This window comes from Cryptomeria japonica, chromosome 8 (assembly GCF_030272615.1).
Source record: "Cryptomeria japonica chromosome 8, Sugi_1.0, whole genome shotgun sequence".
Taxonomy (NCBI): domain Eukaryota; kingdom Viridiplantae; phylum Streptophyta; class Pinopsida; order Cupressales; family Cupressaceae; genus Cryptomeria; species Cryptomeria japonica.
The window spans coordinates 80,560,223-80,573,130 of record NC_081412.1 but is presented as its reverse complement, the minus strand read 5'-3'; the positions used below and the strand labels follow the sequence as shown (position 1 = coordinate 80,573,130).

The window sequence follows — 12,908 nt, the reverse complement described above, 5'->3', positions numbered from 1 at the left end:
TTCCCAGCCACGTTACGAGGAGTTGCCATAGATTGGTACTCCGATGTGGACAAGCAAAAAGTGGCCACGTGGGCCAATCTACAAAAGGAATTCACGGGGGAGTTTCGGTTGCTCCGTGATGACAATGAAATTGTAACGGAGATATACAGTACCAAACAAGGTACCAGGGATACAGTACAGGCATACAGTCGGAGGTTGAAAGAATTCTTGGGTAAAATGGAAAGCCAACTCGTAGATGGATTGAAGAAACGATGGTTCGTTGAAGGGTTGAAATCCTCCCTACGGAGGAAGATGAAAATTGTACCCCCGACGTCATATGACGATTCTTATAATAGGGCAATGGACCTGGAGAGCGAACACAAAACATCAAAGAAGAAGAAAAGTAATAAATCCTCATCCGAGGACAATGACTCTTCACAGGAAAGCAGCAGCGATGACGAGGCTGGCAAACGGGTGCAAGCGCTCTAGAAAGACATGGAGCGAATGAGAAAGGAATTCAAAATAATGAGAAACACTGGTCAGAGCGAAGGGGACATATGGTGCACTAAGTGCAAAGAGGAAGGGCACACAAAGGGTACTTGCCAAAAGAAGGCATTCTGCGAGATTTGCCAAGTGATGGGACACTCCACCAAGGAGTGCCCATACAACATGAAAACCCGAGGTACGCAAATGAACCAGGTGCTGTTCACGGAGCAGGCCACAACATCTGCACCAGCGGGTACCGGCCAACATACTAACACAACGGCATCATCTGGAGGATACCGGGACAACAGACGTGGCGGCGGAAGGAATAGCAACAATAACAATAACGGAAGCCGTATCCAGTATGACACCAAGGGTCGGCCAATTATCCAATGTAGGGCCTGTAATCAGTGGGGGCACTTCGCCCGTGATTGCACGAAGGAAGCCACCCCTCAGCACCTCTGCCGTTGGTGTGGGCCAGGCGACCACGAGGACGCAAATTGCCCGCAGGCAGGGGTTAATCTCCTCAACATTGAGAAGGCTGAGAAGACTGGTGAGAAAGAAGTACTGGCGATCACCCGCGCCCAGACGAAAAAAGCCACTTATCCCGACCCCCGTATGGAGAAGGAGAGATTACGGGAGGCAAAGGCCAATATTGAACGTGAGATGATGACCGAACGACGGGACAACGAGGTGGCGAGTACATCATCCCGTACGGAAGCGGAAAATAACATCATTGGGCAAATCTTGCAGATGGAGGTGTCGATAAAGGTAAAAGACCTTCTAGACTCTATGCCACAATTGAGGACCGCCATCCTCACCAATGTGCAAACCACCGCAGCGTCGAGTGCACCACAGGTACGGGTTCCCGCCACCGCATCGTCGAGTGCACCACAGGTAGGGGTTCTCGCCACTGCTTCGAAGAGTACACCACAGGTGGAGGTTTCCGTCAGCCCTTTGATTGACCCGATGTTACTAGCCTTGAGCAGTGGTAGACACCCAGCTGTGGTAGAAATGGGTATCCGTGGGACCATTCTGAAGGACACCATTGTGGACGGGGGATCTGGGGTGAATGTACTACCAGAAGAAACATGGAAGCGGTTGGGGAAGCCCACCCTATGGCCACCCACATTCAACCTGGTGGGAGCGGACCAACACGGCATTAAGCCACTCGGCCTGTTGATGGCCCAGCAAGTGACAATTGGTACGCAACCATTCTTGTTAGATTTCGTGGTTATTCCCTCGAAAAAGAAAGGCTATGACGCCATCCTGGGGAGAGCGTGGTTGATCAACGCAAGGGTAAACCACAACTGGAAGAAAAATACACTTTCCATGGAGAAGGGAGGGTGGAAATATACCATTAACCTACACACCCAAGATGTTGGCGAAGAGCTCGCCTCTTTCGACTCGGACTCAAAGGACTCTAATAAAGGGGAAGGGGGTCTCGATGAAAGCAAGGGCAAGAACGCGATGGAGCCGAACAGTGAAGGGGTGCTCGAATTGGAGGGATGTTCTGAAGATGAGGTATGCTCACTTAACAGGCTCTTCCACTCGCAAATGGAGGATTATGAAATGTTCCAAAGCTACAGGCTTGAAGTAGAGGAACCAGAGCAACCAACAGAGGTGTACCTGCCGGAAAACATAGAATATTGGAAGGGAGATGCCCCAAACCCTGGCGACGTAGAGAATCCGAAGAGTGTTGGCAACGATTGGAACCCTGTGTGGAAGACCATAGTCTTCAAAATCTTTATTATTCTTCTTCTTCTTATGTACGGGAAGGAGGTCGTGGTCCCTGTAGAATTTGTGGTTCCAGGTCTTCGGATGGCCATGGAAAATAGACTTGCCACCAACGGGTACAAATTGAAACCCTACCACATGAAGCGCACAGGGGACCCGAGAGGCCGGACGGACACCCGAGAGTCCAAAGGGGGACCTGAGAAGCGAGGCAGGCGACTCAAGAGGCACAGGACCACAGCAGGAGACTTTTGGGCGAGGAAAACCGAGAAGGATGAAGAGCGATCCTAGAGACAGGGGACTCGAGCCGAAGACTCTCTAGACAACTTAAAAAAAAAAAAACACCGTACAGTCGTACGAGACAGTTAACTGCACAGCAGGAAAAAATAATAATAATAATAATTTGAAAAAAACACCACCGTACGGGGCCGTACGACAGATGACCGCACGGTTGGAAGAAAGAAAGAAAGAAACGTACGGTCGTATGACAGGCGACCGTACGATCAAAAATTTATTTTTTAAAAAAAAAAAATTGAAAAAAATCGCACGGTCGTATGACAGCGACCGTACGGTCCAAAAAAAAGGGGGAGAAAATGGCCACCGTACGGTGGGGAAAAAAAGAAAGTGGCCACCGTACGGTGGGACCACCGAAGGTGACATCACCGTACGATGGAACCACCGACGGTGGAACCATCGTGCGGTGGAACCATCGTGCGGTGACACCAGCGACGGTGGAACCATCGTGCGGTGATCACACCGACGGTGGGGCCACCGAAGGCGGTCACCAAGCAGCCCGCGGAGGATAAAAACACCACCAGAAGAACAAAACACCCCGCGCAACGAAGGAGAAGACGCCGCACAGCAAGGGATAAAGAAGGAGGAAGACGCACCGCACGACCCGATCAACACGCATAGCAAGGGTTACGCACACCAACGCGCAGCAGCTGCAAAAGGAAAAAGAAAAAAGAGACCAAGCCCGCACAATCCACACAGCCACGTAAGGGCAAAACGACGCCACAGGTAGACCAAGCAGCCGCACGATTGGAGGTGCCAGTGCTGTTGTTGACCGTACAGGGAGGTTGTATGGCCGGGACATTACAGTGCCTTAAAAAAAAAAAAAAAAAACGACGACGACGATGGATTGAAAAATGATTCGATGACATCTGGAGCCTAGACACTGAAAATATTGGAGTGTAGAAGAAGGGTTTTGACATCATAAAATATCACAGAAATGATGCGCGCCATGGACTTTCGTATGGTTCTGAGGGTTGTAAATTGGTGTCCCTCGACCCCGCGCTGCCCCTCGACCTCGCGGGGGCGTTGCCCCTCGACCCCGGTGGGGGCGTTGCCCCCAGACCCCCAGTTTATTTTGAGCTATAGAAGGCCACGGGAAGTGTTGTGGTTGTCCGTACTGTGAGAAAGAAGCCTGCAGCTAAGCATTGGCGGGGAAGCCATAAGCCGTAGAGGGAGACGGATTTGGAGGTTGGGAACAAACAGCGTTTGAGGGAAGGCATTGTAGGTCCGCGCAGTTGTATGACACTAGGGAGTTATTCAGTTCAGTTTTTGGCCTTTGGGGAGTGTGATGGAGGATTTGAGGTGTCTCCTAGCATTTGTGCCAGCGGATTGTGGCCACCTCCAGGCAAGATAGGTACGCTTTGAGGAACTCGGAGTATGTCTCGGCTGGACGTGAGGTTGCCTTGGTGGATGCACAGAGGGCTCGGGAGGAGCTGACCACCAAGTTGGAGGCAATAGTTGTGTGAGACTTAGTTCAGCGTACCTAGGAGTTGGATGCCGGGAGAGCAGCACGGGTGGCTATCGAGGACAAATTGGCTAGGGAGACAGTATCATTTGAGTAGCAGTTGGTGGAAGCTGAGACTGAAAAATGTGTTTTGCAGACAAGTTTGGGTTAGGCACAAGAGGACTGTGATGGCAAAGGAAGCACTATTAGTGAAATCCGCACTTGAGCATCGGATGGTAGCAGAAAAGGGTTTTCAGGTGAGGACGCAGCAAGTGTATAAGATCTGGGCCCGACTGGCGCCAGTAGTTTCTGCCGTTCATCTCTATTTTGTATTAAGTCGTCGGAGTCGACTTCTTTTCTTGGGGGGGATGATGTTGACGGGAATAATCATTATGTTATGTTGTTATATTATATTTATGTTGTCGTCGGTAATAATGAGTTACGGCGGTCAGTTAGTTAGCCGACGGGTAGGTAGTTGGAGTTGCGACGGTTGTGTCGCACCCTTTCGGGTATTATATATTGTGTACCTTTTCTTCGAAGTGGGATCATGTTAGTCGTGTCAGATGTAATGTTATAAGCACTTATTGTACATGGACTGTGGAATTAATACAAAGGCTGGTTATTTAATGTATTTCCATTATGTTTTGTGCATTTACTTTCTGCATTTAACCGTTTACCCGAGAGGGCAAACAGTTACTAAGGTTTGGAGGAAGAAGGAGAAAGAATTTTTAGTGGAATCCCTAATTGTGCAAACAACCTTTCATGCACAAAATGTAAAAGACATATGGTATATAGACAATAGCTATTCTAGGCATATGATTGGAGACAAGCAAGTTTCTCACTCTCAAAAGGACTAATAGAGGTAAAGTAAGATTTGGTGGTGATAAATTTGCAAAAATCAAAGGTAAAAGTACACTTGTTTTGGATGATGGTGAGACCAAAGTTGAGAATGTTTTATATGTAGAAGGACTGAAATACAATCGATGAGTGTGAATCAATTGTGTGATCAAGGACATTGAAGCAGTCACTGGCGAGGAGGGACCTCAAAGAAATCAATCCGGACCGGTCAGCAATAGTAAACACAACGGAAACACAACCATAGTTTTATTGCATGAAATTTGATTACACCCAACCGGTAACAACCTGGTTACAACATACCGACACACAGGCCTGGTAGAATAGGTCACAACTGGGACCTTGAATCGAAAGATCTATCTTCTAGGTACAGTCTATCTATCTGATACTCTGATTGATTCTAATTGATTACATTCTAAAGCATGATTACAAATATATATATCGATCCAAAGGATCCAATCGGCCCAAAAGGGATCAAAACCCGAAGAACAAGACCTAACTTGCAAAATAAACAAGGTCGGTCTCCGCCAAGAGATTCCTCCGGAAAATCCAAAGGATGAAACGTAGATTGTGGGAAAAGGTTGTCCTCATGCCAAGGAACATCGAAATCAACACCCAAGGCTCCGCAAGCTTCGGAATGGGTTTCGGTAGATCACCAAAATAGGTCTCAGGCAACCGATAACAAAGGAACAACCGATAACAAGAAACTATCATGGAAACCGGTAGTGATATCTTGTCGGTAAGTGATCCAAATGAGATGCAGTCTGAAAGCAAGAAAGATGATCAAGTCTTCAAGTAGAATTCAACTCCACAAGATCCGGTGAGCCAAAACCGGGATACACAGAAAGAAAAACTGAAATTGCAAACAAAAAACAAAACAAAAAGGAAAATGTTTTTGGTTGATGCAAGATTGTTGTGAACCGGGGATGCTCCAGCATCAAACACACTTTAGTTTTCAATTCGGATTGTTGTGAAATCAGTAAAGATGATAAACATATTGCTGATGCAAGTAGAGATGCTAACAATGTATACATTCTTGATGATATCGGAAGCGAGAAGTTGGGACTGATTCCACTCCATTGTTGAATTGCTGTTTTGACTTAGGGGGAATTTTCATTGTCATATTCTTTCGGCCCCATTTAAGTTATGTAGGCTGGTTTCAGTCATTGATGTCAAAGGGTGAGTAGTGAGTCAGGGGGAGAAACTTTTTTTTCAAAGCAATTTTGGTTTCAGATGGAGTTGCCATCAATGACAAAGGGGGAGATTGTTGAATATTTTGTCATTGATGTCAAAGCTAGTCAACGATTTTCTTAATTAGTGGTAATTATATTTTATCCATGCTACTGTTTGGTGAAATATATGGTATTATTCTTAGTGTATGACGATTGTAGGTGTTTGTATACTCTGACAATTTCAAACTTTGGTTCCTGGCGGTGCATTAATTTATTTATCCTTCTTGAGCGATGACAAATTCTTCGTTTGACTGTGAGTGGGGCAGCTTATTCCCGATGACAACTGTGTAACGTCAACATTAAAAAGGGAATCATTTTGACTTCTGAAGTAATTGATAAATACCTCTGTCGTTCCTTGTTTAGAGTTTATGGAGACAAGCATGTATGTTGCATGTTATGCTTTTCAAGATTATTTTTGTTCCTATTATTCACTGTCTTCATTTTTGGTGTGGGATATATTATGGTTGCCTTTTCAACTTGCTGCAAATAAGAAGTCAAGAACTATTTCAATGGGATGTGTGTAATTTTGTATGGAGATTGAAGTGCTCAGTGTATTATGAAAAGTGTTAATAAGTTTCAATGCATTCGAGTTTGTGTGAAAACTGAAGTTGGTGCTCACTTATGTAATCTGGGTTGGTGCCCACTTTGTGAATGAAAGCAATTGATTTTCCGTGGTTTTTTTACTTGATAGGGTTTTCCACGTGAAATTTGGCGTTCTCCTTGTTGATGTTTTCTCTTTCTATTCTATCTTTTTGTTTATGTGTTTTCATGTGTTTAAAAGTTCAAAATACTGATTCACCCTCCTCCCCCCCCCTCCTCGTATTTTTTGTGTTCTTTTCAAAGGTGTGTTTCATAGTTGTTTCTAATTATGCTCAGCAGCAATAGCCTAAGCTTGAGTAGAGAAAGAACTGACTGGTACTTTTGATTTTTCTTTACTACATCCATAGTTTCCCTTTAGAGTAACCTATCATGTTTGGTGTTTACAATTGAAGAGAGGTCTTCGTATTTTTGTGGTCTTGGAAGGAAATTTCTTTGGATGTCGTCAAAGTTGTAAGGCAGCACTTTACATGAATTTGGCTTTTAGAAACTCTTATCCTCTTCTTAGAGCTATTGATGATTTTTGGCAAAGTTCATTGATCATTTCCCCATTATTTTGACCTAGTGCAGCTGTCTTCTTTCTACTCTCCCTATGGTGGTAGTTTCAAATTTCTTCTTTTCTGTTGGTGAGAAATTGGTTCTATAACTATGTTACCATGTCCTTCCCTTACACCCCCTGGGTCCTAGTTCGGTTCTTACTGGGTTCTAGTCCTAGTCTAGTCCTCTGTGGGTTTGGATAGGGTCTTGCTTACAACTTGTGGGTTCTACTTTGCCGAACCTGGGGAGAATTTCGTCATCTTTTAAGGAATCGAGGTAGAAGTTGACGAAAATGTTTTTTTTTTCTACTTTTTAAAAATCTAAAACATTGAAAATTAGAATTGCTTATGTGATTAAATTAATTCCTAATTATGGATAGTTTGTAAATCGAAGTCCAAAATAGAGTCATAATATCATTTTTTTATAAATGTGTGCCAATTTCAAAATAAACCAGTAACTTTAGAGTTTATATTGCACATCATGAAGAAAAAAATCTGATTGGAGTAGCAATAGAAAGATGATTAACTTGAAGAACCAGAAAGTTACCTAGAAATAAAAGGTCAACATGGATTCAAAGGAATAAAAATTTAAGATATATTTTCATGTTGTACTTCAAAAGATGTATATATTCTTTTGAAAATTGCCCTTTATCCTATGTTTGATCCAAAAACAAAAAAAAGCTATTTTATTTTCCAACTTTGGAATAAGTTAGAATTTGAAACCAAAAGATGATTATGAATTTGCAACTCTAGGTTAGATATATGACTACTATAATTGCAATATTAAGGGATCCTCAATGTGTGAATCCCTTATATCCTTATGACATGCTCTTAGATATTGATTGAGAGGCTTTAGAAATTTAACATGGTGTAACCAGAGACTCTTCAGAAAATTGAACTATTGATTTCCTCATGAATGTTGTCTCGTGACCAAGCAAATACTAATTGAAGATGGCATTAACATGCTGTGTATTTAGAATTTTATAGAAAAAATAAATACTCTCACAAATGCTTTCCAACCTGGTCTTGGATCTCTTTGCTTTGTGAGTCTGTGACAACTTGCATTTTCACATAGGAAATAATGGCCTTCTGCCATCCATCATCCTCAATGAATTGTTTTATATTGTTTGTATTTTACTATGTTATTAGACTATTAGCATAGTGGTGTATTTTGAACTTAATTGCTACTGCATATATGAATATATTTTTTATTTTTATATGCTTTTGTACTGACGAACCCAAACCCCCCCAAAAAATTTGACCGAACCCGCGAACCCGAACCTCAAACCCAAATCCGAGCCCAAACCAAAACCGGCAACTTAGCGCTAAATGGAAGATTATACTTCTCTAATGGGTTTTTCCTTTGGATGCACTTTCTTGGGCATCATTTCTTGGCTGATTCCTGTGGTAAACAGTTTTTTCTCTTTTGCATGACCTCCTATTTTGGCAATTTCTCCTCATGCAACCCTTGTTGATCCACCATCATTTGCATATCTGACTTTGTATTCTTAATGGAATGACCACAATGCTGGTCCCAGGGTAATCTTTTTGGAAATCAAGGAAAACGAAATATCCCAACTCTCTTAGTGTTTGGTAGCGGTTAGTTTTTGGTGTTATGCCTTTAGACATCTTGTAATCATGGCTTCTAGCATGAAAAAAATGTTATAATTTATCAAGTAAAAAAGTACTAGGTTAAGAAGTCAAAGAGTTAGCTTCTGAAAACTAACTTTTAATGGGCACCAAAAAAATGGAAATGTAACAAGAGGGATAACCAAAAATTTTAAACAATGCACCATGATAACCATTCAAAATCACAAAACATCCCTCTTAATTATAGTAGCAAGAAGCCTCCAGCTTGAAAACTAAAATTACCTTTTCTCATTTTTTGAAGTGTGTGGGTCAACATTGTCCTACTCTATCTCTAACCTCAACTCATATACGACTGAAGTTATTTATCAATTACATTCTTTGGTATAGTTGCTTGGACAAAAAGTAGATGCCATATTTTCTCATTTGCCTATTCTTATTGTTTCAGTTTATTTTACATTTTTTGGACCTCATTCTAATTTTTAGATAAAGATGGTTACTAATTACTCTGCTTTTAATCAATATATAACAAATATTAAGTGTAAAAGATATTGAAATATAATGATTTCTCGCTTCAGAAGCATGAAACAGCTAAATAATGAATATCAAATGTGGTGTATGGTCTCAGCATTTATTTGACCAATATTTTCTGGGTTTTTGCATTGCTAGATACTTTAAGGTAGAAATAATATCTCTTGCATCACTATGTTATGGTAAGAAGATGTGGAGTAATATGCTACATGATTAGCAGGATCCTATTGTCATATAATTTTGAGAACATTACTGGTTTGCCATGGGATGTTAGGACATGAGTTTCATGTTTGACAAGATTTCAACTCTAGTGGTTGCTGTTAGGGTTTATACTTTTTAAATGTACTTAAATAGGTTATTTGTCATGGAGAAACCTGGAAAACATAAGTGCTGGGGAAAGGGGAATTTGTGTTTAACATCATGAAGAAACCTAAGAAAATTAAGGTGCTTAGACAATTTAGTAAAACAAACTGACTTAAATTTGCACTAAGAAAAGATTAGCACAAATGAATATGGATTACCACAATATAGATGCTTATTTGCAGGCCATTTTCTGATGCTTTTTGAAGCTTCCAATGTAGAATTGAACAATACACCAATTCCAGGGATGGTTGCATTCTTCTACCTATAAACTATTTTTTGCTGGTATGTTAATTGATTTGGAAATAGAGGTCTGGCTGGGATACAAAATTGTCTTGTGTACATGATATTGTAATCAACATATAACTGGATTGGATGTTGTCCTTACAATGTATGGAGTCATGTATGGGGCATCAATGTTTAAAATGGAAGGTAGAATCTTGGTGTTAAAGTTTTGTGGTCTAAAAAAATAGTTATGCTTTTCTGATTTTCCCTTAATTAGTCTCTTGAATCAAGGCCCTTTGATAGAGTAGCTTAGTAACTAATTTTCCTGCTACAAAGTGCTTTTCTTTGACAATGCTTGATCTGATTTCAGGACCAAGGCTTTAATATTCAAGTATTGGCAATCTCTAAGCGTCTCTGGGCATCCTCCGAAGCAGAGCTTATGAAATTAAAGATGTGTGCTCCGAACTTGAGTGTAAGAGTAGGTTCATGCAAGATTATATGGGATGGATTTTATCATTTACGGACTTGGTAACTTCAACTACATGTCAGATGATGCAAAATCGAAGGATACAATTCAAGATTGTTATACATAATGAGAACATGTGCAAAGGAAATTATGTAGAAATGCATTTCTTAGAGAAGACTTTCCTGTGCACAACTATCTGCTTACAGTTGGTGCATCTCTTTTTTGTTTTTAAGGTTTATCCTCTAGACATTTCTCTAATTTCATTTGTTTATATTTATTTCAGATTATGATTTTCTTTGACGGTTGGTTAGATCTGTCAAGCAGTGTATAAAAGGATGTATTTCTTCTTTTTTACTTTTTTATTATTTTGAGAATTGCAGCTGTAAATTCAAAAGGAACTCTGTTAAGGTGAAGGAAGGTGATTTTTTAGGTTACTGCTAAATACACACCACTTTGGTGAATGACATTTTTTTTTTAATGAAGCCCACATAGGGAATTATTTTGTATTTTTCTTATTTGAATGTTCAAATTTGTACTTAAGGTATTGACATGACTGAACTTGTGATAAATTAAACTTTTCCAGTCCAAAGTCCAAGATTTATTTAAGCTATTATGACATACTTTCAGATGTCGTAAAGCTTTTTGTATTCATTGCTCACAATCCATCTGTTTCTTTGATTAGACAAGAAATGAATTCTTATGAATCTCACATTATAATTGCATTATATAGAAATATTTTATTCACATGCATTAGCAGACATTGAGAGAGAGTCAATTATAGATAGAATGTACAATATACCATACACTCAATAATGAGATGCAACCACTTACCCAAAGAACATTTTCTTCTACATGCCCTCTAGAGGTATGAAAGCCATTTGCATTGGATAGAACTTCCACATGTAGGGAAATATGGGTTATGTCAGAAAAAGATTCAATGAAATATAAAATTAACTAATATCATAAGTGACCAAGTATACAATTTTTTTAATCAAGAACAGCTTTGTTTGTGATGCGGTACAAAAACCCCTTCCTTCAAACTCACAACATTCAAACCCAGAAAACCCTTGCAGAGACTCTCAGCTACAGAATACAACAAAACATAAGCTTATATGCTTATCAAATTAGCAACACACAATTGTAACTATAGCCCTAATTGGACTGATGCCTCTCCTTGATGCTAATTCTATCCTCTAATCCCTCTTGGGCCCTCACACCGAGTCTCTAGGTGTTCTGACAATCGAATCGGGGAGAAACTGTCAAAATTCTTGTTAGAACCCTAGTTAGCCTAGCTACCAGGCGATCTTGTGAAAAATCTGCAGTCTTTTTTAACAACTCAAAATTTCAAATCATCGGCAAATGGAAGATAACACACAGCTATACACCCACGTGCTCTCATAAATAGTTTGAATCCATACAAATTCAAAAAACAAAACAAATTTCAGAGACGTAGCGAATGACAGAAAATAGACTTCCAATTTGGTGCCAATGATTTCAAATTTAAAAAGAAAACAGTTACATAGTTTGCATTGTAGAATCCTCCTTGTAATCTCCTCTCTTCCGTTCTCTACCCGTTGCTCATACAATTTATACCAAGTTTGAATTTTCCCGTCGTGACCGTTGGGTTGCATGACTCTTCAAATTCAAAAACTGATAAGTCGTTGTCAGACACAGGGGTTGGAATAGAAATGCCAAGTTGATAGATCAACGTTGAGTACCGATATCGGAATAACAACTCTGATCTTGACTTTCAATTTCCCATCGGAATAACTCTTCAAGGTGGAGTAACAATTTCATGTAATTCCGAAAGAACAAACTACCCCGATGTCGCTCATTTCGGTATAGCTTATGCCGAACAAGTCATGTGGATGCCTATCGGAATAACCCATCGAAGTCGGTTAAACAATATTTTGCAATCCCGATAGTGTAAATTATCTTGATGACAACCTTATCAGATTAACTATTCCGATGACAACTTTTCACCACAATGATGCTTTATCGGGTTAACTATCCCAATGCCAATATTGATACCTTATCAGAATGACTATTCAAAGTTGTCCGAATAGAATTTTGCAAATCCGATAGTGTAACCTATCCCGATAACAACAATGATAACTTATCAGTTTAACCTATCCCAATAACAGTAATGACAACTTTTTATCCCAATGACATCTTATCGATATAGCTTATCCCGATGAAATAAACGACAACACTTTGAACAACTTTACAAAATTGAAAATTGTGACTCCAATTTTGACATACAGGCCCCAAAACATGAAATAACATAACAAATGGTCTCAACAGACCTTATTGAATCAAAATAAACCTAACCCTAACTCCTAAGACTCAAAACCTAATTAACATATTCCAGGTGCTCTTGCACCAATTTGATATTTAATTAGTACTTCACAAGCATCATGGTTGTCAATCCAAAAGTGGAAGGCTTGAAGAATACTCCCTTGCAACTTGGTTTGTAAGGTCTTAGATGTCATCAAAGCTCTTTTCAAGATCATTCTTTCTCAATCTTGTTTTAACTTATCAAATTATATCGCAATGTCTATAGAGATTGTAGTTATTATGCCTTC

The 12,908-nt window shown here is 40.3% G+C and overlaps 1 protein-coding gene across 2 annotated transcripts in view; it reads left to right on the top strand.

Annotated features, from left to right (window-relative positions):
• Nucleotides 1-10,911, top strand: part of LOC131038433 (EIN3-binding F-box protein 1) — a 212,784-nt gene extending 201,873 nt beyond the window's left edge. The window contains exons 8-9 of one of the 2 annotated variants that reach the window (XR_009104473.2): nt 10,228-10,556; nt 10,704-10,911. Coding sequence is in view for 1 of the 2 variants with exons in the window: in XM_057970872.2 (XP_057826855.2) it covers nt 10,228-10,389 (162 nt within the window). In the remaining variant the exon portion in view is untranslated. Of the gene's footprint in view, nt 1-10,227 lie in introns of both variants that reach the window. The other variant, XM_057970872.2, reaches the window with a different exon arrangement.
• Nucleotides 10,912-12,908: the final 1,997 nt, after the last annotated feature.